At 39.0% G+C, this 25567-nt stretch overlaps 3 protein-coding genes across 6 annotated transcripts; all 3 read right to left on the reverse strand.

The window, feature by feature from the left end:
- Positions 1-290: 290 nt before the first annotated feature.
- Positions 291-4922, reverse strand: LOC115683599 (serine acetyltransferase 2-like). 4 transcript variants are annotated; one of them, XM_056320710.1, is made up of 10 exons: positions 4353-4922; positions 3477-3674; positions 3337-3396; positions 2815-2910; positions 2709-2733; positions 2278-2372; positions 1469-1635; positions 1283-1356; positions 730-774; positions 291-515 (listed from the first exon to the last, which is right to left on the reverse strand). In XM_056320710.1, exons 1-10 carry the CDS (start codon positions 4869-4871, stop codon positions 487-489), a joined length of 1308 nt encoding a protein of 435 aa, XP_056176685.1. In that variant the 5' UTR covers positions 4872-4922; the 3' UTR covers positions 291-486. The 4 variants fall into 4 exon arrangements, with proteins under 4 accessions (XP_056176685.1, XP_056176684.1, XP_056176683.1 ...); XM_056320709.1 differs by having other exon boundaries at positions 291-585; XM_056320708.1 differs by having other exon boundaries at positions 715-774.
- A 6801-nt stretch (positions 4923-11723) lies between these two features.
- LOC115683666 (protein STRICTOSIDINE SYNTHASE-LIKE 5-like) lies at positions 11724-15929 on the reverse strand. Its single transcript, XM_030608228.2, is given in 5 exon segments — positions 11724-12091; positions 12369-12472; positions 12475-12500; positions 12592-12899; positions 15327-15929. Coding segments are annotated over 5 exon segments (1143 nt in total). The 5' UTR covers positions 15777-15929; the 3' UTR covers positions 11724-11836.
- A 3963-nt stretch (positions 15930-19892) lies between these two features.
- Positions 19893-23074, reverse strand: LOC115683665 (protein STRICTOSIDINE SYNTHASE-LIKE 5-like). The gene is made up of 4 exons (XM_056320485.1): positions 22445-23074; positions 20848-21155; positions 20594-20726; positions 19893-20222 (listed from the first exon to the last, which is right to left on the reverse strand). The coding sequence occupies exons 1-4, from the start codon at positions 22883-22885 to the stop codon at positions 19968-19970; spliced, it is 1137 nt and encodes a 378-aa protein (XP_056176460.1). The 5' UTR covers positions 22886-23074; the 3' UTR covers positions 19893-19967.
- Between the last annotated feature and the right edge of the window lie 2493 nt (positions 23075-25567).

Here is a 25567-nt window from a genome sequence, read left to right on the forward strand (position 1 = left end):
TTTTACCCCAAAAAAATATAAAAAAATTCACATAATGGCTTAAAATACCCGTGGCCACCCACTTTGAGTGAAATTTAAATTTTTGAGTTGGCCAAGTGGTATTTTTGAAATTCCTTAGTTTAGGGATTAAAAGGGGTTTTAAACCCCTAAAAAGGATTAGACAAACCAATAAATCATGCTTATTGATTTTTTTCACTTATAACTTGTACTTATAGTTAAATAAAAGATATAGATTTGAATCTCTTTGGGTTCTGCTAACCAAGCCCCTTTGGAATTCTGTAAGGAGGATATCATGTAAAGATTTCACATGTTTGGCTACCCAATCAATAAGATGATTACAGACAGACTAGAGGTTTATCAATGCCAAATAAACCTCCATGTTATGTTATTTTAATACACGATACTGTTCGCTCCAATTTAAAGAGCACGCATGCCCGGCCAGCTTCTTCGCAGAAAGATCGATGCTCGTGAGCTTTATCACGCGCTTCAATTGTTTCTTCCTGGATCTTGAACTCCTGAAAATAATTCAGATTGCTCGTGAGCTTTATCACGCGCTTCAATTGTTTCTTCCCGGATCTTGAACTCCTGAAAATAATTCAGATTAATTTGATATTAGTCGGAGAAAATTCGGTCCCTTGGGTTTGTGCTATCGACATAGATATAGAAATGCTCTACATTTCCAGGGAAAGAAATGAAAATGGGAAAATGATTCACCTGTGGACCTTCTACCTGTGAATTTCACAGCAACATGCTCGAAAAAGTTTCTGGATGCATCTGCAATTCAAGTAACTAAATGAGATACATGCCAGATGCTAAAAGAATGTCTTACGATCATTAACAACAGGATTCCAGATGATCAGAAGCAGGACGCTGTGAGTGTAAAGAGAATGACAAATCAAAAGCGGTAAAATATTTAGTGCTGTGGCAGAAGAGATAAAATTGCACTACCCTGCATAGCGCTGTTACGTAGTAGAAACAGCAAAAGATACGGCATTGAAAAAATTTCCCAAGACGATTGCAACTATGACCATATTCCTTACATAAGCATGCATCTCTTAAATGGTCACATTTACACTCTCAATTATGTATGAAGCCCCCGATGGAAAATTTTCCTCATTCATCCATAAAAACGTAGAATTAACACTAGGTCTAGATGTAGATAATAACATATTAACTCCAAATCCATTTCCACGACAAAAACATTAAAAGCGACCGCCAGGGAATATGTGAGAGAAACATAGGAAGCGAAGAAACATATGTTTTATTTACATGCATGACATACCGTGTTTCATTGTCAATGATGGATCTTTCTCAATTACATAACCAATCACCTTCGCCGGTATTCCTGCTACCATGCTTTAATGACAAAGAAGAAACCATTAGCAAACTTTACGAGTCAATCAAATTAATAGAAAGACAAATTTATTAAAGCTGTGGTTGCCGGTTGGGTAGTCCATCAAGAGCTTACCCATGTGGAGGAATATCATTCAATACCAGGGAACCAGCTGCGATCATCGCACCCTCCCCAATTTTGATATTTCCAAGTAAGGTTACACTTGCTCCAATAAGTGCACCTTCACCAATCTTTGGATGACGATCACCGGTCCCTTTCCCGGTCCCTCCCAGAGTCACACCCTATCAACCATTTTGAATAAACATAACGTCGTCCCTTTCACAGAGAAAGAAAAGGAATAAACAGAAGACTTCTTCTTGAAGCACGTGTTCCTCTTCAAATGTGTAAAAGCATTATTCTACAAGCCAAGCATTGAAGTATCTGAATTGCAGTTACACTGGTAAATGATGACAAGTTCCAAAAATAACTTCTGCTTCTTAAAATGTATATTTTCTGAAATCTGAAGTTCATCAATATCCACAGATGACAATTAACATTGAATCAGTTGCGAGTTTCGAAAGGCTAAGTTTTCGAAAGATCAAAACCTAATATAATAAAGAGCCTGGTATATTATATTCGTACGAAGAATCCTTCTGATCATTGTCTCCTAAGTTTTGGCAAATAAAAAGGTGTCTATTAAGTCCATAGTACTCCAAAATTTATATGCCAAAGAGCAAAACTGATGCATCACAATGCATAATAAAAGCGAGACTGCAGTAATCCAAATCTACAGTACTGAGCCATGCTTAAATGTCATTTATGATTAGTAAAAGTCCCAGGGAGAATTATACGCATCAGCAAGCGGCAGGATTTCTAAGAGGCTGCCAAAAGAAAAAAGTAACGGTTTTGAAAAGAAACAGAGGGGAAAAGAGAATTTGGTTTACCTGCATCAAGGAAACTCTGTCTCCAATAACAGCAGTCTCGCCAATAACCAAGCCTGTCCCATGATCCAGTAGTATTCCCTCTCCAATTCTAGCGGCTGCAGAAAATAACCCAAAAAATAGATCATGAGATAGCATTGCAAACTAAAGAGTAGGATAGAGAGGCTCATTATCACTCACATATACTACAAGTACAAAAGTCATCTTCAAAGTACCCAAAAGTCAAAGTTTAAATGACATGACATAATTAAAAAACCTAGAAAGTCTAGATTTGTTCAGTGTTGTTTTCCGAAAGTTGGCACCAAATGCTGCTCTCAACTATTGCTGGTCTCAAAAGTATATGCAGAAGTTTGGATGACGTGATTATGCATTTTCAGTAAAATATAGAAGTAGAACTCAAGAATACATGAACTTTAAGAAAAGAACTAACGTACCAGGATGTATGTCAACTCCGAAAACCTAGAGAAAAAGGGCAGGAAAATTCTTAAGAAAGCAAATTCCTGATTATAACAGTTATTGAGAATGATCAGATAAGTCTACCTCACTAACACGGCTTTGCAATGCCAGGGCGAGTACTTTCCTTCCTTTTTTCCACAATGCATGTGCCACTCGATATGATTGCAAGGAATGGTAACCCTACAAAATGAAGTAAAGGAAGACCTTGTCAGTAATACTTTTGCATTCTGAATGCTAATCAAGAACTTCTCCGACTACTGCATGACCATAGCCTGAGACCGGTAAACTATCAGTAAATGTGTTCAAATATATACAGAAGTACAGTGCTAATATATCTGCATTTAAAGTCTTGACACCTGAAGTTTCCAAAATCTAGGTGAACATTGTGCTCAAGATATCCTCTAGACTAGTCAAATAGAATGTTTCTCATCATTTGGACCATGTGTACTAACAACACATCTGACTTTTGCTATCAAGATGACCATGACTTGCTGTAAATATTTCTTCAAGACTTAGCAAAAACAAAGTAAGGAGACAGCCTGAATAAGTAATAAAATCATGTACGTAGTGAAATGTTTTCTAAGTAGTACAAAAATGCAAAATTACCTTAAGATACAATAGGGCTGAGCTATACGATATACAAGCTGGATCTCTGTCTCTGAATGCCTATGAAAGATAAAGCTCCAAGGTCAAACCGACCGCATCAAAGGAGTAAACCAAGGCCACTCAAACAAAAAGTAATTTACCTGCACATCCAGGCGGATAGCACGTTGAATGGCTTTATCATTCGTTATAACATCATAAAAGATGTCAACAAGTTGTGTTGCCAGCAGTGTAGCATTGTGAAGCCGATTGGCCAAAACAAACCCCAATGCCAGCTCCAAATTTTCATGTGATAGGACACTGGCATATAAAAAGCTGCTCAAAATAGGCTCCTTCTCTGCCTGTCACGAATTATAATTTTAGAAAACTTGTTAGGAACACTGCACTTGAATGACCAGAATGGTCTTCACAAACAAATTGAGCATTGAATCCAAGCGTTCTTCAAAGCAACAACATGTTGAGCAGGCTGCTTGGAGGGAATATTCTTTTTTAGTCAGCTCAAGTGACACGCTTCTCAGAACTTCCTGAAGTTCCTTCAGAAATCCTTCACCATCTTTTAATTAGTGAAATTACCCACATGCCTAATATCTCAATGCTCATTTCATCACAGAAGAAATTTGCGCTTCACATATGAAATTCACAAACCAGGTGATGTGGGTATCCATTCTTCTACAAAAGAAAGTGACCTCGAGCTCGTTCAAGCTTGAATTATTCGATTAAACAGTAAACAGTGCAAAGCAACTTTTAAATGTAAAAAGAAACTTAAACTTGATATTGAAGATACCATCTACTGTGAGTTTATATGTTTGCGAGGCTTTCATTCAGCTTTAAAAATAAATTACAGGGCCAAACCAATCCAATCCGACTTCCAACAAATCTCATTAAAAGCGCTAAAACAACCCACCTTCAAACAAACATAAGAAAGACGATGATCAGCAAAAAGGAGAGTTCATCTGGACAAAAACATACGTAAACCAAATCAAAAACAAAAATTTCACAATTCCAGAAATTGGGTTCACCTCCAACTTGGCCTCTTCCCTCACGGCGTCCCAAATCGGGTCGCCGGAGCCCGAGACGGAGACGACGGATTCCGACTCGGGCCTGCAGACCCCCATCGCGTAGACGGGGAAGACCTTCTCGGGCGGGCACTCCAGGTACCCCTCCAGGCTCTGCTCTTTGATCGACACCCGCCTCGGAATCATCTCCGAGAGCAGGGGGGCGCCGCTGTCGTCGCTCAAGCAGGTCATGGCAATGGCAGAAAAGAAGCGAAAAGGCTCAAGCTTTATAGGCCCAGATGAAGAAAGGTCCCCACATTTAGCGGAAATGGCGGTCAAACTGTAACGGGTCGGTGTTGGTTTCGGTGCAGCGACAGGGGACGAAGCGCCCCCGCCCCCCTTCTCTTCTTCTCCCCGTTTGCTTGCTTTATGGTTCAGTCCTCTCTCGGTTCTTGCTGAGCGGAGAGAGTGAGAGAGAGGGATGAAGACAGAGGCTCCGGAGAAAAGGGAAACGGACGCCAAACGTCCCGATGAGCGAAGCATGAAGCACCACCACCCTCCCTCCCCTGTTTCTCTGTCTGCGAATGGCTTACATGTGGCCACTCGAGTCGGACAAGTGGTGAAATCGCGCTCGTCTCCACGGTAACGGGCGGGGGAGGGATCTGGACCGTCCGATCACGTGACGTCGCCGTAAATCCGACAGTTCGGATGGCTCGATTTGTGATGGATTGATTAATCTTGGATAGGAGGGATAATTGCACAAATGCTCTCCCGTTTGTATAATTAGATTGGCTTTATCGAGTTATATCAGTTGCGACGTGTGAAGCATAAGAATTTCTCAATCGAGTCATTCCGGCAATAGTATCATTTAATATGTCGTGACTTGGGGTACTGTCATGGTTTTTCATTTTTTTGGGTCAAATCATGGTTTTTAGTTATTGAAAAAAAAATGCATAATGTGATGTGTTGGAAAGTCAGTAGTAGAAACCCGATAGTGTCACTTAGGGAGGGGGAGATCATCCAGAGGAGCTCCGTGTTAACATGTCTTGACAATACACATTGGGAGTGGGCCGCCAAGCTTAATGGGTTTTAAATGAATTTTAATTAAGTGATAAATGGATTACCTAACAAGCTTCAGTCTTTTTTAATTTTCTGAATTTTTAAATAATTTTTATTTTATTTTATTTTTTCTTTCAAAATCCGAAGAGGTCTGGGCGACCCTCATCAACATTTGGCGAGGCCCGTGACCGGTGAGGGCTTCGCGGCCCTCGCTAGATCTAGTGGAGGGCCAGGACCCTCGCCGAGACATAGAAGAAAAAAAAAAGAAAGAAAGAAAAAGAAAAAAGAAAAAATATAAAAATTTAATTTTAAAAAAATTAGATTTGTATTGCATGGAAGTGTTTAAATAATATATATTTTTTAAATCATAAAATTTAAGTTTTCCTGGATTGGTTAAATATGGAAATGTTTTTAGTAATATGTATTTTATAAAATCATAAAAAAATAAAATTTCCTAGATTGGTTAAATATGGAAGTGTTTTAGTAATATGAGTCGGGTTAGGTATGGGTCGAGAAATTTTCATTACGAATAAACAGGTTAATGGGTTAAATTATTTATTATCCGATCCAAACCCAACCTAATCCACCCGTTTGATAGATCCAATGACAATCCAAAGTGGCTGGCATTAGGGCCACCAAAACCAAGTAAACCTCGGCCACGGTTTGATGACAAAAGATTTCATGGAAGTCTTGATGACCAAAATCCAACAGAGTTTCATGCTTTTAAAATTTTCAAGAACTTCTTAATAGCAATTTCAGAGAATTTAAAGTCCTCATTTGATCGTCCCAAAATGAATAGAGAAGCATCCGATTAATAGAGAGGATGATAGGAGTGTTTTATCCTCATAATTGCTATTGATTGGTCAAATCAAGATTGTATATCGATAATTAGAATTATGATCAATATATAGTTTGATTTAAGCAAATTTTATATTCAGGATAGATGCTAATTTGATTTAGCTCATCCAGTTGACCAATATCTTCCTTCAACTTTAGTTATTCTATCATGAATACATATCCTAATTTGATTGTACTTGCCAACAAGAATCATCGAGCATTGAAAATACTATGCAAAATTATATATTTGGCTGAAAACTTTCATTGTTTACAAATATATATTTAAGAAACTGCATTGAAATTAAGCCAGGTTAGCGAAGAGTATAACTTAAAATACTCTCTAGTATATCCTTTTTTAAGTTTTAATTTTAATAGGAGATAAAATCTTAATATACTTTCTCTCTATCCATTTTCTAATATATGAAGTCAATATAAATAGAAGGGAAAAACTGAGAGATGATTGAGCATAATTGAAAATGTTTTTTTTTTCTTATTTATCATTTTTTTTTCAAGTTTAAACTCAATAAGAGACAAAATCTTTATGTAACTTCTCTTCATTTATTTTCTGAATTTAAATCCAATAAGATGTAGAAGTCGTGCGATGACAGATTATTTAGCTAAAAGCCGATTAATTGTGTGCCATGTGACAAAACCGTGCCCCCTAGCATGCCACGTCGTAAACACAGAGACAAAATGAAGTCACGTGGCGAGCACCCAAACAAGCATTCGCTCAATCACGATTTTAACTATAGACAATTGAATAGATTCGACAGTCATCTAATGGAATGCAAATGTGGAGTGCATGCGCAAGACTTGCCTCTTCAACATCACTTGAAGTTACACAAAGAAAAAGCAAAAGGGGGGACTTGTGGTCCTTATCGAACGGCGACGACAGGCACGACTTTGCTATCAGTATCGAAGCAAAACAAGGTCTACACGATCACCATTCTTATCAAAATATATTAAACTCGATCTGCTGAAAACGTAAGGACAGGACATGAACGATGGATTGATGTGGCTATGGAAATCTGTCTATGACGAGATCGAGTGGCAAAGAGAGGGAAGTAGGGACAGACACGGGCCTAAAACATGCGCATATGCTCTCCATTGCTTTTGTGGTCCTCATGTCATTCTCGTGTGTGTGTGTAAGTAAATGACTCTAAAATTGCCTTTCAAAGAACATTTCTCACTGATTGTGTGATGAACTTTGAGTCGTATTTGTTGTTGTCGTACTGTAATATCCCTCTCGCGTGCAAATGGGATTAAGAAAATAAACTTGTGTGGACTATATTTCTTATACCAGGTTAGAGAGTCCAACCTGTAAATAAACGATGTGAGATGCTTTCATATTTATTTGGCATATCGCCATTGAAAGGACAATGTGCCAATATTTGAGCATGTTAGAAAATGATGCTTTTCATCGTGAGCAATGACAATCTAATAGTTGATTTAAGAGGTGTTTTGATGGTTAATTTATAATGTATATTATCTTCAAATATATAAGTACCAAGTGTGAATAATATCTTTCAACTTCGAAAAAATTATCATTATGGATATCAATTCAGTCATAAATTTTTTCAATTTTGTCAATGTAGTCCTAAATTCTTGCTTGAAATCTCAATATAATTCTTTTGGCCAATTGCCATCGGACGTTGTTAACGTGGCATCCAATCATCACTGGAGATTTCCTACAATAGATTTAGGATCAACTGGGTAATTATTCTCACAGTATTTTCTAACATAATGATCTGCAAATATGGAGAGGTTAAGCTATAGAAGCATTTAGCAGAACATCAAGCTTAGATGACTCTCGCTTGCCATCTATAAATCGAATTTAACCAAACAAAATTCTCCTATTATAAGAATCTTTTTCCCATTCTTAAAGAAGAAAACCATCGAATAATGTGATGGAGCTCAAGTGCAAAACAGTAGAAAGAACACAAAAAAGCCAGTAGAATATACCTTTGGTTTTCCACCATGAACTCGTGGTGCGTGCACGGTTGTATGTAGCCGTGGAAGAGGCTAGGGACATTCTTCGGCTGCTCTCCTTGGTCAACAATGTCTTCTCTTTTTTCTGGTTTTGGTGGCAATCAATCATGCACTTTTTAATCATTGGACTGACATGAAAGTATGAAAATTGGAATATAATGTCTTTCATCACTCTGACTCGGATGGCTGTGTTACGTTGCCGCTCGACGCAGGCTATGCTTTTGTCGTCTCCCGCAATATGAACAACATTGACCATGGCGCTAAGCATGCCCGAATGTCTCCAGAATAAGATATAATGATTGTAGATGTCATCTATTTTGGAAAAAAGATATTTAAATTGTGTGAAATTAAAAGGATAAAAAATTAAATTAGAAAAGTATTTGATTATAGATCACCCGCCATTCATTCGAAATTTGGTTGTTCCTAGGTACGTATCCTCTTCCTAGTTAACATAGTCGTTTGGTGCACTTTCCACATATGTATGCTATATATATGCAAGTCACTCGATACCCATTTTCATTTGGTGAAATAGTGAATAAAATACAGATCTCTATTTTCTCTTTCTCAATAGTTCATGACATAGCCAAGTTTTATTTTTCCGTGTCCTATTATTTTCATTTCCAAGTGCGAACTCTTGCAATCTCATTATTTAGAGAAAATGACACTAGTTGCCATCCTTAAATTTTTAATTTGTTCAATGTGGTCCTAGAATTACTCCTAAATGTTCAATATATCCCTAAACTTTCATGTGACTTCATTTAGAGATTATTAAGAGATTAATTTGAATAAATTTAAAATTTAGGGACAGGAATGAACATTTAGAATTTTGAACAAATTAAAAATCCCAAGAATGACATTGCACAATGGGCAATGGGAAAAAATTAAGAGATTATCAGTGTCGTTATCCTCATTATTTTACTCTTCAACTCCACGGGCATTTTCATGTGACTTCATTTGAAACATATCCTAGATTACCTGTATATGGAACTTATGTGGTATTCTTTTAGATGAAATTCTTCGCACAATGGACAAAAATTTAGAAATTATTAGTGTCATTATCCCCTCAATTTATTCTTCCACTCCACGGGCATTTTTATGTGATTTCATTTGAAACATATCCCATATTACCTGCATATGGAACTTTTGTGGTATTCTTTTAGATGAAATCCTTCTCTGCCTAATTAACTTTTGGGAAAGAATTTTTAACGATTTTGATGCGGGACTTTTTATTGAATTATTGTCGAGAATTTCAGACTAATTTTCTTGTGCAGGACTAAACTCACTTTTTCAATCGAGTCAAATGCTAGCCATCTATAAACCCGGGCTAAAAAATTTTCATGAGGAATTAATGGTGGGGAGACGGACCCACGGAATATCCTTGCTTTGGTACCACTGAATTCAAAGCACCATAATACTTTGTTTATTTAGCAAAAGACGTTTCCAAATGCGCCAATATCTTAACATGAGCTACAAAGCCTACAACATAAACAATGGGGAAGCCTAAGAATATAATATTACATGCGCATCAAAAGCAATGTCACTTTCATCAACATTAACAATGGTCCTCGTGCTATCCAACAATATTCACGAGATGATAAAGGACATCCTTGTTCTACCGATCCACGTCAAGCACAACTTAGGATCCATTTATTTGAAGGACGACTGTTTATTGAAAATTATTTTCAGACTTTTCGGTGTTTCTTTTTTTTTTTTATCGGAAAGAAAATTTTCATTTCACATGAAGAAGAGGTACATAACTTCAAGATAAATATGCAAATTTCACAAAACAAGTAAATCTGAAAGATAAATCAACTTGGTTCCGCCTGCAGAGACTCGCTCATTCCACAAAGACGAGTCTGTCATTATGTCAAAGCACAACTGGCAGCCGATCACGAATCTCGCATCATCATTAGTGATGAGCACACGCAGAGATTTCCCGCTCTGGTAGCTATGACTTTACCAAAAGGCGGTGAGCGCCTAGGTTCGGCGTCCGCAGCACCATCACCGTATAAGAAAACAACAACACAAATAGGTTGAATGAGCACAAAAACGCCTTGTAAATCCCAAATCTATAACTAGATTGGAATAAAAGAGCGCTCAAATCTAGATCCAGCTCTAGATCGGGAGAAAAAAACCCACAGTAGAGGTGCCGATTGATCACAAAATCACTTTCATATAAGCCGACTGCTAAAGGTAGCAGAAAAGGAGTCTTGAAAACTTGTGGAGCGCTCGACTATATAGAGCAAGCACCGGAGCTAGAGAGAGCGAGCAGATCCGGAAGAGTTGAGGCGCTCGCGCTTCGAAATTCTTGGCTCACAGGACAAAACTCTCCACTTCCGTGGAGGAAGTCAACCGCATCGTCCGCAAAATCAACGAAGAAGTCTCGAAGACAAGGAGATAGAGAGGTAGGAAGAGGGACAGGGACAGGGATGTGCTTCAAGAAGTGGGCAGCGGCTTCAAGGAAAAAAGAGAAACCCGAAGCAAGAGGGAGTGTGGGGAGCGGTTGTCGACTTTCCGGTATTTGGATGACAGAAAACCTTTTTCATTGACTGAAAACAAAAACAAAAACTTAGGGTGCGTTTGTTTAAGGGAAAGTGTTTTCCGAGAATTCGTTATCGGACTTTCACCAGTTTGGTTCGCCGCACATGAAAAGTCAACTGAAAACACTTTCCGATCAAGGAAAACATTTATTTACAAAATTAGGAAGTGAATTCTCTAATCTAAGAAAGTGAAAACACTTTTGGGAAATTGCTCACCTTGAATTTTTAATATTTTATATATATATTTTTCCTTTTTTTTTTTCTTTTTTTCCTTCTTCTTCCATTCGCTGGTTCGGCCACAAGCACAGGCCAGCGACAGCCAGTCTCAGGTGAGGTCGAGCTCGCAAGATCTCGGAAAGCTAGAGCCTCGCCAGCCTCACTGCGGCGAGGTCGAGCTCGCTCGAGGCCGGTGAGGCCCGACCTTGCCATGTTCGGCGGGCTCACGCCTCGACCTTGCCCGAGGCCAGCGAGCTCGCGGCTCACCAATTCTAGGCGAGTTGGAGTTCGCCAGCTCCAGCTCTGTCGAGGTTAGCGAGCTATGAGCTCGCCAGATATAGGCAAGCCCGCAGCTCACCAGATCTAGGCGAGCTCGAGCTCGCCTGGGGTCGTCGCCGGCCGGTAGAGGCAGAGGAAGGAGGAAAAAGAAAAAGAAAAAGAAAAAGAAAAAGAAAAAGAGAAATAAAAAAATAATTAAAAATCGAATTTTTAAAAATATTAAAAAAATTGATTTTTTTTGCCTGAAATAAAGTCATGAGATTGAAATAATTTTTCCAAAGAAATTCAAATATCAGAAAACGATTTCGGTCATGTATCACCAAACAATAGAAAACTAATCGTATTCCTGAAAAATACTTTTCCCGGAAAATATTTTCCTTTATCAATGAGTTTTCTGCGAAACAAACGCACCCTTAGATTTGGGAAAACGAAGAAATGAATCATTTTCCCTAAATCACAAAACAAATGAAAATAATTTCTATGGAAAATATTTTCTTTTATCGTGAAATTTTCAGTGAAACATACAAATCCTTAATTAAAAACATAATCGCGACGGTTGGCTTAAGTTCATAACACAACAAGAAGCCTCTAATCTAATTTGAGGCGAAGGATGTAAGGATAGTGGAGGGAACCGCAGTACAAGTAGTCACCAATCTTGTTCCCACTCGATATCAATGACAGCTGAGGATCGTAGTAATGCGCAACCGGCTTTCCCTCCAAATCGACTTGAAAAACCCCGCCGTTCTTCTCCATCGCCGGTCGTCTGTTCAATCTCTCCAAGATCGCAGCTGCTTTTCTTATGAACGGATACTTCCACGCCAAATCCCACGACACCGAGGTTCCCTGCGAAAACGATTCATATGTTACGTGAATGAAGAATCAGTGCCATCATTCACATTCATGGGGTTGATCCTTGACACATGACGTTGATCTGTGTGGGACGAATGACTGTAAATTCATTTGAGCAGTGCACAATGCTGCTGCGTCACACCAGAGATTGTTCAAGTTGGAGCAAAGAAAGAAACGTATAGAAACCCTAAATCAGCTGATAAGAAGACAAGCTTAGGTTAACAAGAGTTGTAATGTATGTTTACAAACTTATTGACGATGATCTACTCACCGAGGAGAGTGCAATCCAGTAATGGCCTTCTCCATCATATCTGATGTTATCCGGATACCCCGGCAAGCCGCCGATGAATGTGTCAATATACCCTTTCCGCTCGCCTTTATATAGTACCTCTTACACCTCCTCCTAAGGAATGCAAATCATCCATGTTTATCAACCATCAATTTGTGAGGATTTTTGGCAAAAGAAGTCTTTGTAAACATCCCGTCGAACTCACATGACGGTTTCGCAGAAGATCACGAAGCTTTGGTCGGGCGAGAGCGCGACGCCGTTGGGAAAGTAGAGATCCCGAGCTAGCACTTTAGTCTCTTTGGTCGCCGGGTCGTAGCTCAAGAACCTCCCGTGCGGCCGGCCCTCCAGAACGTCCCAAATGAACTCGTGGAAGGCGTACTTGTACGAGGCATCGGTGAAGTATATCGTCCCGTCACGGGCCACGGCCGTGGCGTCCGTGAGCTTGAACTTCACGCCTTCCGCCTCATCCGTCAATAGCTCCACGGTTCCGTGTTTGCTCACATTCAGTAGCCCCTATTGCATATGCCAATTTCAATAGAATCGACACTTCGCAATGCATGATCCATATTTCTCGAAAGTCATTTTTCTCTATATGTGTGTGTGTGTGTGTGTGTGTGTGGGGGGGGGGTTTGGGCATAACAATAATTAAACACATTCTTAAATTTACTCACTTCTCCACCTCAAAAAATAGCTAAACATGGGAGCTAGGGGAAAAGTTGATTTAACAAATACGAAAATTTCATGATAATGGAAAATATTTCCATGGAAATCATTTTCGAAGAAAATGGCTAATTTTAATTTGTTTAATGATTTAGAGAAAATATTTTCTTTTTTGTTAGAAAGGAAACTCGTTTTCCCCCAATCTAAGCATGTTATTTTCAGTCCACCAAAAAAGTTCTCCGTAAATCGATTAGTTTTTAGTCATCTAAATACTGAAAAGTCGAAATTTTTTTTCCTGAAAATAATTTTCCTCAAAACAAACGGACCTTTAATTTATAACGAGCATGAATTAGGAACATTAAAAGTAATTGTGCGCGGGCTTCAAATTTTTTTTTTAATCTATGCAAAATTAATGGACAGTGAATAAATATTCGATTTATGTAATCTTGCTTATGGGCCTGAGTACGGCCCGATGTGCATCGGACTATAATAGATCTGACGTGGGCCAATATACCCAAGTAATTTATCTTTGTAAATCTTTTTTTTTTCTACCTTATTTTTTGCTAGAATTCACCAGTTATTAATGATGTTCAGTTGTCTTGATCTCCGCCCCTAAATAAATCCTTCAAAAAAAGGGAGCGGGTGGGGTTAAAACTTACGGTGTAACCGTCTAACACCAGCCACAAATTTGTTTTGAAGAAACCGGAAGACTTTTGGAACAGGTTTCAACTTTGGACTTCGATGTTTCCTTTCTTTATTTTGTTTTTTTTTTACTTCTTTTGGAAGCTCAAATTCGAAGGTAAAATCAGAGGAGGCCCATTGTTCTTTCCACTATTGCAGGCAAGATACAATTAAATCTTCTAATCATTTATTAAATCCTAACTAATTAAATCCTCTAACCCTAAATCCCGCTAAAGCGAATTTTCTTCAATATAAAAAAGAAAGAATAATTTAAATACTGAAATATAAATTTAGAGACAAAAATCAGAAGAGGTCCCATAGAATCAATGTTCTTGAATATTATTATTTTGATTTGTTTCTTTAAATCGTTCTTATTTTATGCATAATCGATATCATTGATCTTAATTTTAAGTCACCGGACAGTTCTTCTAAAGCAATTTTGTTTCAAGCAAAAGGAATGGGGGCCCATTTCATTGCACAATGATTTGTTTATTAGTTGCAAAGCTAACATTTCTTTTTTTTTTTCTTTTTTGAAATTTAATCGATCTTTATAATGATATTAACGATTTCTTTTTAGTTAGTCATAATATTTTTTTATTTGTGATTATTTATATTTCCGTATTTAAATTATTCTTTCTTTTTTATATTGAAGAAAATTCGCTTTAGCGGATTTAGGGTTAGAGGATTTAATTAGTTAGGATTTAATAAATGATTAGAAGATTTAATTGTATCTTGCCTGCAATAGTGGAAAGAACAGTGGGCCTCCTCTAATTTTGCCTTTGAATTTGAGCTTTCAAAAGAAAATATAAAAGTAAAAAAAAGAAAAAAGAAACATAGAAGTCAAAAGTTGAAACCTATTCCAAAAGGCTTTTGATTTCTTCAAAATAAATTTGTGGCTGGTGTTAGACGGTTACACCGTCATTTTTAACTCCAATTTCGAAACTTCATTTGACTTGTTACCTGATTCTCCTAGAAAAGACCCCACTATATATAATTGTTTAATAAATGCTCAGCCAAATTTGATTTAATTTTCTTACGTATTTTCTAAAAGCAATTTATGATATTATAAAAAGAGTAAACTTATGTTTGAAAGGAATTTGTGGCTTTCCGCTACAACATAACTATCCTATTTTAATAGCTCTAATCTTCAAAGAAAAATTTCAGGTTCTATTTGTTGGACACTCCAACGATGATTATGGTCATTCATTTATTTTTTTGCAAGTTTGGATACTTTCTCACTAGCACGAGTAATTCCTTGTATCGAAAAGTTGAATCAACAACGGATATATTAACGACAATAATGAAGTATAAGGCCTTTTATTATCTAATATATATAGATATCCATTAATAAAACTTTTGTATTTTTATCATAAATATCTTTTTGTACATCGAGTTTGACGATGGACCCGGACACGTAGCTCGAGCTCACTCCATTTAATGAAAAAACACTAACCTTCCACCGAAGCTTAAATTATGAAAGCAGCTGTCAATGATTTAAAAAATATATATCTAAAAAATATTAAAATTCCGGCAAAAACTAAATCTCACGGACATACGTAATCGTCGCAAAAAAACAAGAATCGGACGGTTGCTACTGACCTTGTAGGGGTCGCAAACAATAAGTTCGCCGTCGCGCCCGAGGGCGAGGCCGAGCGGTCTCCCGCCGGTGTTGACCCAGTCCTCCACCGCGGCGTCGCCGGCCGAGCCGCTCACCCTGACCCGCTTCACCCACCCGTCCGCGCAGCCCACGTAGATGGCCCCCGACGCCGGATCGTACGCCACGTCCTCGGGCCCCACCACCCGCCCGGCCCCGACCATCTCCGCGCCGCGCAGCATGCGGCCGTTCTCCCGCGGGGCGGCGACAGGCCTGGACAGGTCGTGGATGGGCATCGGAGCCGGGTCGAAGGGCTCACGCCGGTACAGGATCGCGGCTGCAAGAATTGGAGCCAAGACTGATAGGAGAGCGACCGCGAGTGAAGGCTTCAGCGAGGATTTGGTTGGCGGCGGCGGCGGCGGTGGCGGCGGCGAGTCGGTTCTTGACTCGGACATGTCTGCGGCGATGAAGAGAGGTTCGCGGTGGATGTTTTGGCGAGGGAATCGGGAAATGGATCGTCGTCTTTCTTCACTTCGGTTCAGAGGCGAAGCGAAGTAGTCGTTAACGCTGACGCGGCTCTTATCACTTTGGGCAACAAATCTTTAGAATATGATTACATTGTATCGTCACGTGTTTGGGTTTTTGGCCACCGTCCATGTCTCTGTCCATCCACGAGCCACGTCACTGCTTCGGCCGTGAGATCGCTACGGTCAACGCCGAACATGTCCTCGAGCCTTGAAATCTGCGGGACGTACAGTGATGCGACGAACTTCGTGAACTTTATCGCTCGAATTCGAATTATGAAAAATTTCAATATTCACTGACATCGTACGTTTACTCCTCTCGTATTGCTTTGAAATGTCTCTCGTGTATTTGGATGGCTGTTATTTGATAAAAAATCGTAATGTTTTCTTATTTGAGGTTGGTGTCGCTCTTTTACCCGATTGCAACGGATCGCAACTTTCTTATAATGTGAAGAAATTCTTACGATTAGGACTTTTCCGACATATAGAAAATTGAGAGATTTATCTTAGTGCACTTTGTGCTTTTACGTATCGCGTGTATCTTTGTGAGTTTACTCGTGCCTATCTATTTCCTTTGTTAATTAGTTAGTATCAAAAGCATGGAGGATTGTGGGAAGCTGATGCCTAGTAACAACGGCAATGGCAGCGACTGTCTCGTTTGATAAAGATCGGGGGGCGCAGTCTTAATTTGTGGGCAGTAGTTCGTCATCTCGAAGCATCTCAAGAGAACCCGAAGCAATGATAGGATGGGATGTAGCAGGGCTATGGATGGGATGCAGCGGACTTTGAACGCAGTAGCAAGCTGAACTTGGTGCCTAAAGACCGGAGAGAAACCTGGACGGGAGACTGTTGCAAAAGCCAATCGATCGAATAATAAATTGAAAATAAATCGGATACCAGATTTACATGGTTCGATCGTAGTGATATACATTCACGGGGAGATCACCAACGAATTCCACTGTAAATCAAGCGATATAACGGAGATTACAATTACATTTGAGATACTCAAACACTTTTAGTGCTTTCCAAGTCTCAATTACATCCAATAACTTCTGTAGTGTTTAGCCCCATAATTTTTCAAAAAATAATCTCTCAATCTCACGAAAGAATTTAACACAAATCTTACCACAAAATTCAATTGGCCTCAACACTAACTTCATGGATGTAATAATAAACCACGGCAAGCACCTGCTTAAAAACGGCGCTTCAAGAATCCCATGCGACTCGGCTCTATTGAAGGAAAACCCAAAGACCTTCACTGTTTGGCTCTTTCTCGGAATTCAAAGGCAGCTCTGTGGCTCAAAAGAACAACCCACGATTTCTTTTCCTCTTATATGAAACCCTTGCGCCCCACCTTTTTTGTAGCGACTAGGGGTGAGCAACAGTTCAGAGTCAACGGTTGACCCTAGACCGACTCTGGATAGACCCAACCCGGCCGGTCCTGATCCGGTTCCCAAGGGGACTGGATTGGTTCTTGATCCTGGGATCTCTAGATCCTGTACTGTGTGGATTGGTCCTCGATCCTAGGAGTTTAGAGTTGGTCCAACCTGGACCAACCCTATATATGTATATATATATTTGTTTGTTTGTTTTCCAAAGAACCTAAGGCCCTCCCTCATTTTCTTCTGGCGTTGAAAATAGAAATCCTATTGACTATTGAGCGTCGTCTCTCTTTTTCCCTTGCTTTTCTGTAGTTGTTTGCTAGATCTGCCTCTCCTCGCTTGCCTCACGAACCAACTTGCCTCTCTTGGCCCGTCTTGACCCCTCACGAATGGCGAACACAGGTTGCCTCACTTGGCCCTCCTCGGCGTCTCACGAACAAGATATGAAGTTGTTTGTTTTGTTTTCAAGTGTTCAGAAATTGAAGTAATCTTTTGAGAATGAACAAGATATGAAATTGTATAATTCATGGTTTATGTTATGTATTTTGACCATTTTATTTTTTAATTTTATTTCACGTGTTCGTATACTGCTAAGTGAAGATTTTTATTGTTGCGTTATCTTAAATTTTTATTTGATTTGTACTAGGGTCCATAGTTTGGTTACTCAATATTGCATTGTCGATGGATATGTATTTTCAAAGTGTACTGTTTGTCCTTTCAACGAATAAAAAAAATGAAACATAAAAAAAATCGATTGATCCCGGGTTGATCCTGGAATCAGACCAAACGCATAGGGTCGGTCCAGTCCTCGGTCCCAAGCTCAATAGGATTGGTCCTCAATCCCAAAAATTGGGAACCAATATTGTATGAATTGATCCCAGAATTAGGTGTTAGATCGGCCTAATCCAGACCATTCTCACCCTTAGTAGCTATCTTCGCTTTTCCTTTCCAGCAACATAGAAAGTCCAAGTCTTCATCTCTCCTTTCTTTTATTTTTATTTTATTAATCTTTCGTCTGACAAAGACTTTCTTTTAGGATTGGGATTGGGAGACTTTCTTTTAGGGTGAATTCCCTTAAAAACCCCCAATTTTAGGTCAAATTTCAAATCTACACCGAAGTTTTTTTTATCTCAGAAAAAACTCCAAACTTTAAGTCCAGTCTCAAATCTACTCAGAATTTTATTTTATGTAAAAAAATCATCAAAATTCAATTATTTTCAAAAATATACCACGGTGATCCAGTTCTAACTTGACGTGGCACTTTCACGTCATAACAAATCCACATCAGCAAAGTAATTGGGCGATAAATACAGACCGGTGTCACATTTCTACTTTGATAACAAATCAAACCAAATAAAAATTGTTGAAATTCTCCAAAATAAAACCATTCTAGGATATGAAAATTAGAGACTATAACAAATCCACCCCAAATTTTTTTTAATTTAAAAATAAAAACATAATTTTTAGGTTCAGTCCAAATTTGCTCATAACTTTTCTTTTTCTACAAAAAAAACCCCATTACTTTGCAGATGTGAATTTATTATCGACGTGAAAGTGCCACGTCAAGTTAGGACTGAATCACCGGGATATATTTTCGAAGATAAATTGAATTTTGGTGATTTTTTTTTACGTAAAATAAAAGTTCGGGGCAGATTTGGGATTGGACCTAAAGTTTGGAGTTTTTTCTTAGACAAAAAAAAGTTCGGAGCAAATTTGAGACTTGACATAAAATTGAGGATTTTTTAGGGAATTATGCCCTTTCTTTTAGGATTGGGACCCACCAAATATTCAGCCTTGTGGCGAGCATACGTAACTTGAGATAATAACACAAATAGTCCCGTAACTTGGGATAATAACACAAATAGTCCCCGAACTTTAACTTAATATATAATTTGATTTCTAAACTTTTAATTTCTTCAATATAATCCCTGAACTTTAGGCCAATTTTCAATATGGTCTATGAACTTTTAATTTTTTCAATGTCATCCATGAATTTTTAGTACATATTTAATTCAGTTCATAAACTATATGAAAATGTTCAATATAGTCCCTGAACTTGAATTAATGGAAATGACTGCATTGAACATTTTTATATAGTTCAAGGATTGAATTCAACATGTACCAAAAGTTTATGAATGATATTGAACAAATTAGAAGTTCATGGATCACATTGCACATTGGGTTAAAGTTCAGGGACTGCATTGAACATATTAAAAGTTTAGAGATCAAATTGTACATTGGGGCAAAGTTCAGGGATTGTTTGTGTCATTTTGCCACGTAACTTCAAGGTCAAACTTGTAGGTTTATCTTCAACAATTCACTTTTGAATATTACGAAGAATCACTATCCAAGAAAATTCAAATAGCAAAAATGTACAAGGAGCTCAAACTCGTGATATATTTTAATAGGGACAATGAAGCGGCGCCGTGACAAATCCAGCCCGTGGCTGCCGGTGCTCTGCGTCTTGTTTAACCGGAGACTTCATATTCAGATCGAGAGGATCTCGAAGAGTTTGGGTGGGGTAATCAATATCGGAGTTTTGCCTCCTTTTGCGCGCGTATGTTTGCACATTTACGAGTCTGGTCGGACTTACCAGTTTCCTCTGTCACTACCAATCATCCAACATGCATTATTTGCATGACACCAGAAGGAAGAAAGCAAAACCTCATCCAAATCAAGCACAGTTTAATAAAAACATAATGACGGTGGTTGCTTAATCACATTACACAACAAGAAGCCTCTAATCTAACTTGAGGCGAAGGATGTAAGGCTGGTGGAGGGAGCCACAATACAAGTACTCACCAATCTTGTTCCCACTCGATATGAATGACAGCTGAGGATCATAGTAATGCGCGACCGGTTTTCCCTCCAAATCGACTTGAAAAACGCCACTGTTCTTCTCCATCGCCGGTCGTCTGTTGAATCTCTCCAAGATGGCAGCTCCTTTTCGTATGAATGGATACTTCAACAGCAACTCGTTGAACATTGAGTTTCCCTGCGAAAAAAATTCTTATGTTACGTGAATGAAGATACAGTGCGTAATGCATATTCATAATTGGTCGAACATATGACTCAAGTGGGCACAAAAACGGCTGTGGAATTCGGCCTGCATTCGCTCGGTACAGAAGTAATCCTTTGCGAGTGAATCGCAAAAACCTCAACAGGGTTCATGGGGTTGATACATGATATGAGTTCAGCAGTGTCGAGCATCGTCTTTGACTTGTCGACGATTATAAGAGATTCAATGCCCTGATTCTTAGAATTTCATGTGTGTTGCGTTGATAAAAGAAGCTCCTCCAATGAAGCGTGCAAGTTGAAGCACTGATAATTGCAAAGAATACATGAAGTTGACGATGATCTACTCACCGTGTACAGCGCAATCCAGTAATGGCCTTCTCCATCGTATCTGATGTTGTCCGGATAACCTGGCAAACGGTCGATGAATGTGTCGATATGTCCCGTTCGCTCGCCATTTATATAGTACCTCTTACACCACCTCCTAAAGAACCCAAAACAAAGAAAAAGAAGAAGACTCACTTGATCTTATCCATAGTTTATAACTCATAAGTCTCCGAGGATTTTGGCTAAAGAAGTCTTTGTGAACATCACACTGAACTCACATGACAGTTTCGCAGAAGATCACGAAACTTTGGTCGGGTGAGAGAGCGACGCCGTTGGGAAAGTAGAGATCCCGAGCTAGCACTTTAGTCTCTTTGGTCGCCGGGTCGTAGCTCAAGAACCTTCCGTGCGGCCGACCCTCCAGTAAGTCCCAAATGACCTCTTCCAAGGTGTACTTGTATGAGGCATCGGTGAAGTATATCGTCCCGTCACGGGCCACGGCTGCGGCGTCCGTGAGTTTGAACTTCAGGCCTTCCGCCTCATTCGTCAGTAGCTCCACGGTTCCATGTTTGCTCACATTCAGTAGCCCCTGTTGCATATGACAGTTTCAATACTAATGCATGTCATTCGAAAGTCCTAATTCTCTATATAAATGGTTACTTTTTTGGGACAAAATGCCACACAAAGACAATTCATTAATTTCGACTTTTTACTCATTTCTAAGAATGATTACTTTTTTCGGTCATGAAATGTTCTAGCAATGAAATGAATTACAGGACAAATACAACAAAGTATGCTTGACTTGATGCATGCATTTGTGTGGTTGTCAAAACAAAAATTAGCTATAGTTTCCATTGCATTACAGTTTTCCATAATGTGTAAAAAAGATAGTCATGACGAAAAAGAATCAAATAGACAATTATGATAGCGAAAAATTAAAGGGGCAATCATATATATATATAATCAAAGTAACCTTCCCTAATTGCCCTTACGTAAAAGAATTAAAGGGGCAATCTACCCATTTAATTTATCTTTGTAATTCTTTTTTGCTATCTTCTTTTTGGCTAAAATTCATCTCTCTTTTGAGTTAGTTAACGGTTTTCAATTGTCTTGACTTTTGGATCCAAAGAAATTCCTAAAACCTTGTCTCGACACCAATCTCGAAACATTCATTTGACTTGTTACTCGATGCTCCTAAAAAAAACCAATTAACTCTTGCTTCTGTTTCTATATTTGCCTCCGTAGAATTTGTATGGCCCATGTTGATGACTGCTTTTAAGACACTTATTAATAATTATTTATAATAAATACTTCGATTTCCAAGGCAGATTATATGTAGTTGTTTAACAAGTGCTCAGCCAAATTTGATGTACATAGTCTTAGTGATTTTCTCACGTATATTCTAAAAATGAGTTGTAAATTTAAAATTAGAGGAGACTTATGGTCGAAAGAAATTTGTGGCTCAACTTTACACTACAGAATGAATATCCTATAGTAGCTCCAATCTTCAAAGAAAATTTCAGTTTCTATTTGTTGGGCGCTCCAAGGATGATTATGATCCTCCATTTTTGTGCAAGTCTGGCTACTTTAATGACAAAATCATCTTGCAAAGATCGCCCTTTGATAATATCAATATATTTAAATATTAAAATAAGTCTTTGCTTAACGGTAAATTCTTTAGAACAGTTACCTATAGTCCCGCAAAATCTCGCATAATATCAAAGCAAAATGTTCTAGAATTAAATATTTCAAGACCCCTATTTGTCTCTCCTATTTTACACTTTCAATTGTGAGGGAGAAAATTAGAGTATTGACGTATTAAACCAGGCATTATCCGATAGTTTAATAATCTCACAAGCATAGACGGTTGATACTGACCTTGTTGGCGTCGCAGACAATAACCTCTCCGTCGCGCCCGAGGGCGAGGCCGAGCGGCCTCCCGCCAGTGTTGACCCAGTCCTCCACCGTGGAGTCGCTGCCCGAGTCGCCAACCTTGACCCGCTTTACCCACCCGTCTGCACAGCCCACATAAATGACTTCCGACGCCGAGTCGTACGCCACGTCCTCGGGCCCCACCATCCGCCCGGCCCCGACCATCTCCGCGCCGCGCAGCATGCGGCCGTTCTCTCGGGGGGCGGCGACCGACCCGGATTGCTCGTGGACGGGCAGCGGAGCCGGGTCGAAGGGCTCTTGTCGGTACAGGATCGCGACTGCCAGAATCGGAGCCAAGATTGATAGGAGAGAGACTGCGAGTGAGGGCTTTAGCGAGGTTTTGGATGGCGGCGGCGGCGCCGGCGAGTCGGTTCTTGACTCGGACATGTGTGCGGCGATGATGGGAAGTTTGCGGTGGCTGTTTTTGCGGGTATAAAGATCGGCGAGGGAATCGAGAAATGGCTCTTCGTTTTTCTTCACTTCAGTTCAGAGGTCGAGGAGGTGAAGTATTTGTCAAACGCAAAGGTGGCCCCATCGCTTTGGGCATCATATCTTAAAATATGACTACTTTGTCTTTGAATGTTTGTTGGGTTTTCGTCTTATGATACTTCGCCTCCGCACGTGTCTCCGTCGACGTCGGACATGTCTTGATCCTCGAAGACCTCGGGACGCACGCGAGGTGACTAACTTTTCTTTTTATGAAAATTGTTATATCTAATTTGTCACGGTCCGAAACTTACTAGAACGGAGGATGACAAGGACGTCCTTCCACCCAAAGGACGCGGCCTGAAATCACAATCAAAGAACAAACTCCTAAAAGTCCTTCTACGATATTCTTTCTCTTTATTTCTAATCGAGAGCACTGAAAAGATTGGGAAAAGAAAGGGATGAAGCGATCGCGTTTCATAAGTAGTGCGTATTTCTTATAAGCGAAATCGAGTAGCCATTATGCATATGTATAAGTATAGAGCAATACCAGAAACTCATAATCCAACTCTTTAATATACATATCAAATCATATACCGATTGTTTCATTTACAATTCAGAAAATACTCATTTTAAATCATCATCTCAATTCAAACATCAATGGTCAAGTCCATTGATTAATCTTAATAACTCACGTATCAATGATCTATTTTATTGATTAATCTCATCATAAAAGGCCTCGTTCGGGGTAGAGACGCAGCCGCACTGTCATCCCACACCTCGACCCGATATTATCCTTTTTGAGTCGCAACCGCACTGCGCATATCCACAAGCCTCTCAATGGGCTCTGGGCAATATTGAGCATCAAATCATCATCCTCCAATACCAAAAATCCAATTTATAATCAATATCAGAAAATGGTTTTACAAACCAAAACATATAATCTTTTACCCCATACAACAAACGAAATACATTTCACAAACCAACACGTAACCTTTCATAACTCAGCTCATTCGCTAGAAATACTTTTCGTAAAGCATTCTCATGTCATTTCAGAACTCATTTCATAAATCAGTTCGCAAAGTAGTACACATATATCCTTTAACAATACCTTTTGTAAAACCATTTTCAAATCTTTTTCAAATACAAAATGGTAGTAATTATCCGATCCAAACTTTTATACAACAAACATGCTTTCATAATCCATACGATACTCAAATCTTTATCACTTTCAAAACATGAATTTATAAATTCATAGAAGAGATAGTACCACTCACCTGGGAATGCCTACAATTAAACAACAAATATCACTTGAACCGTTGAACTCGCAATCCTATCAAATAAGCGAGAAACAACGTTAAAATCGAGTAAAAAGCTACTTCAAGTGCGACTCAGCTAAACTAGGCTTAGAAGCTAACAAAACGATTCAAAGGCGCTCACAAATCGCTCATCCAAAGCGATTATCCAAGCCGTCCGCGAGCTTGAGTGCGAAACTCGATCGTGCCATAACTCTCTCCACCGAACCCCATTCTAAGTAAATTTATAGTCAAAAGAAAGCACATTCAAAGAACTACAAGAACCCTAGCTTGGCCATCCTAAAATCGGGCTGAAAACCGACGAAAATCGGCCTAAAAGCCGCTGGTCGTGCATTGTTCACCACGCTCGCGCAACTTCAAAAATTTGTATTTGGCAAACCGTAAGTCCAAATCGAGTTCCATAAAATCTTACAACCCCACAACACCCTAAACTACCATTTTTATATATATTCATAGCTTAACAACTCAAAAATCAAACTTCGCCGCTCAAATATCACATAACTCCGAAATATGAGCCCTAACCCGAAAAACTTTTCCGATTGGATGAACGAGAGGCATGAGCACTTATCGGACGTTGCGAATCGAAGTTAAATCAGCTTGATGAGTCGTCCGTGACGGGTGCGTGCGAAACCCCCTTCTTTCTCTTTCCCTTTCTTCCTCTTCTTTCCTCTTTCTTTCCTTTCCTTCTTTTCCTCTCTCCCCGCAAGCTCTCGGTCCCGTATATAAACTGAAGTTCACTGTAGCTTATTTATTGACTTTTCAACCCTTTTGTTTTTTTTAAAAATCCAAATATTACATAATTCGAGTGGCTTAAAGTCTTTTAAAATGTTTAAATGTTGTTCAGAATCAATCCGAACTTTTCATTAAATTTTGTAAAAGATACTTAACAAAGAAACATTGCATTTTTAAACAGTTGATTGCGTGTATTACTAGAGCCGCCATTGCATCGAAAATTGCAGTATTTTTTTTTTATTTAGTTGCTTGGCAAGTGTCCACACCATGCTTTTTTTTTTAACCATTTCTTGAAAATTTAAGCAGAATTATTATTTTCAAATTTTTAGTGGAAGAAATGGACTAAAAATTATTAATAAGTGATAGATGGATGCAAACAAGCTCTCGATCTTCGTGCTTTGCTTACGACGTTGGGCTCAGAACCAAATTAATCGCATTTTGCTTCGATACCTTAATATCTGCTCCGACGACTGTCGGATTCGTGTCATTGTCGGGCCCAAATGGCCGGCGGATTATTTTAATTGAGTGATTGACAGATCGGTGAAGTAGAGCTCACTAGCCATACCGATCATGTCTATTGATTGGGACATTTCTT

Source organism: Syzygium oleosum, unplaced genomic scaffold (genome assembly GCF_021117445.2).
Source record: "Syzygium oleosum isolate NSW1041296 unplaced genomic scaffold, Sole_v2.1 Sole_v2.20, whole genome shotgun sequence".
Classification (NCBI taxonomy): Eukaryota; Viridiplantae; Streptophyta; class Magnoliopsida; order Myrtales; family Myrtaceae; genus Syzygium; species Syzygium oleosum.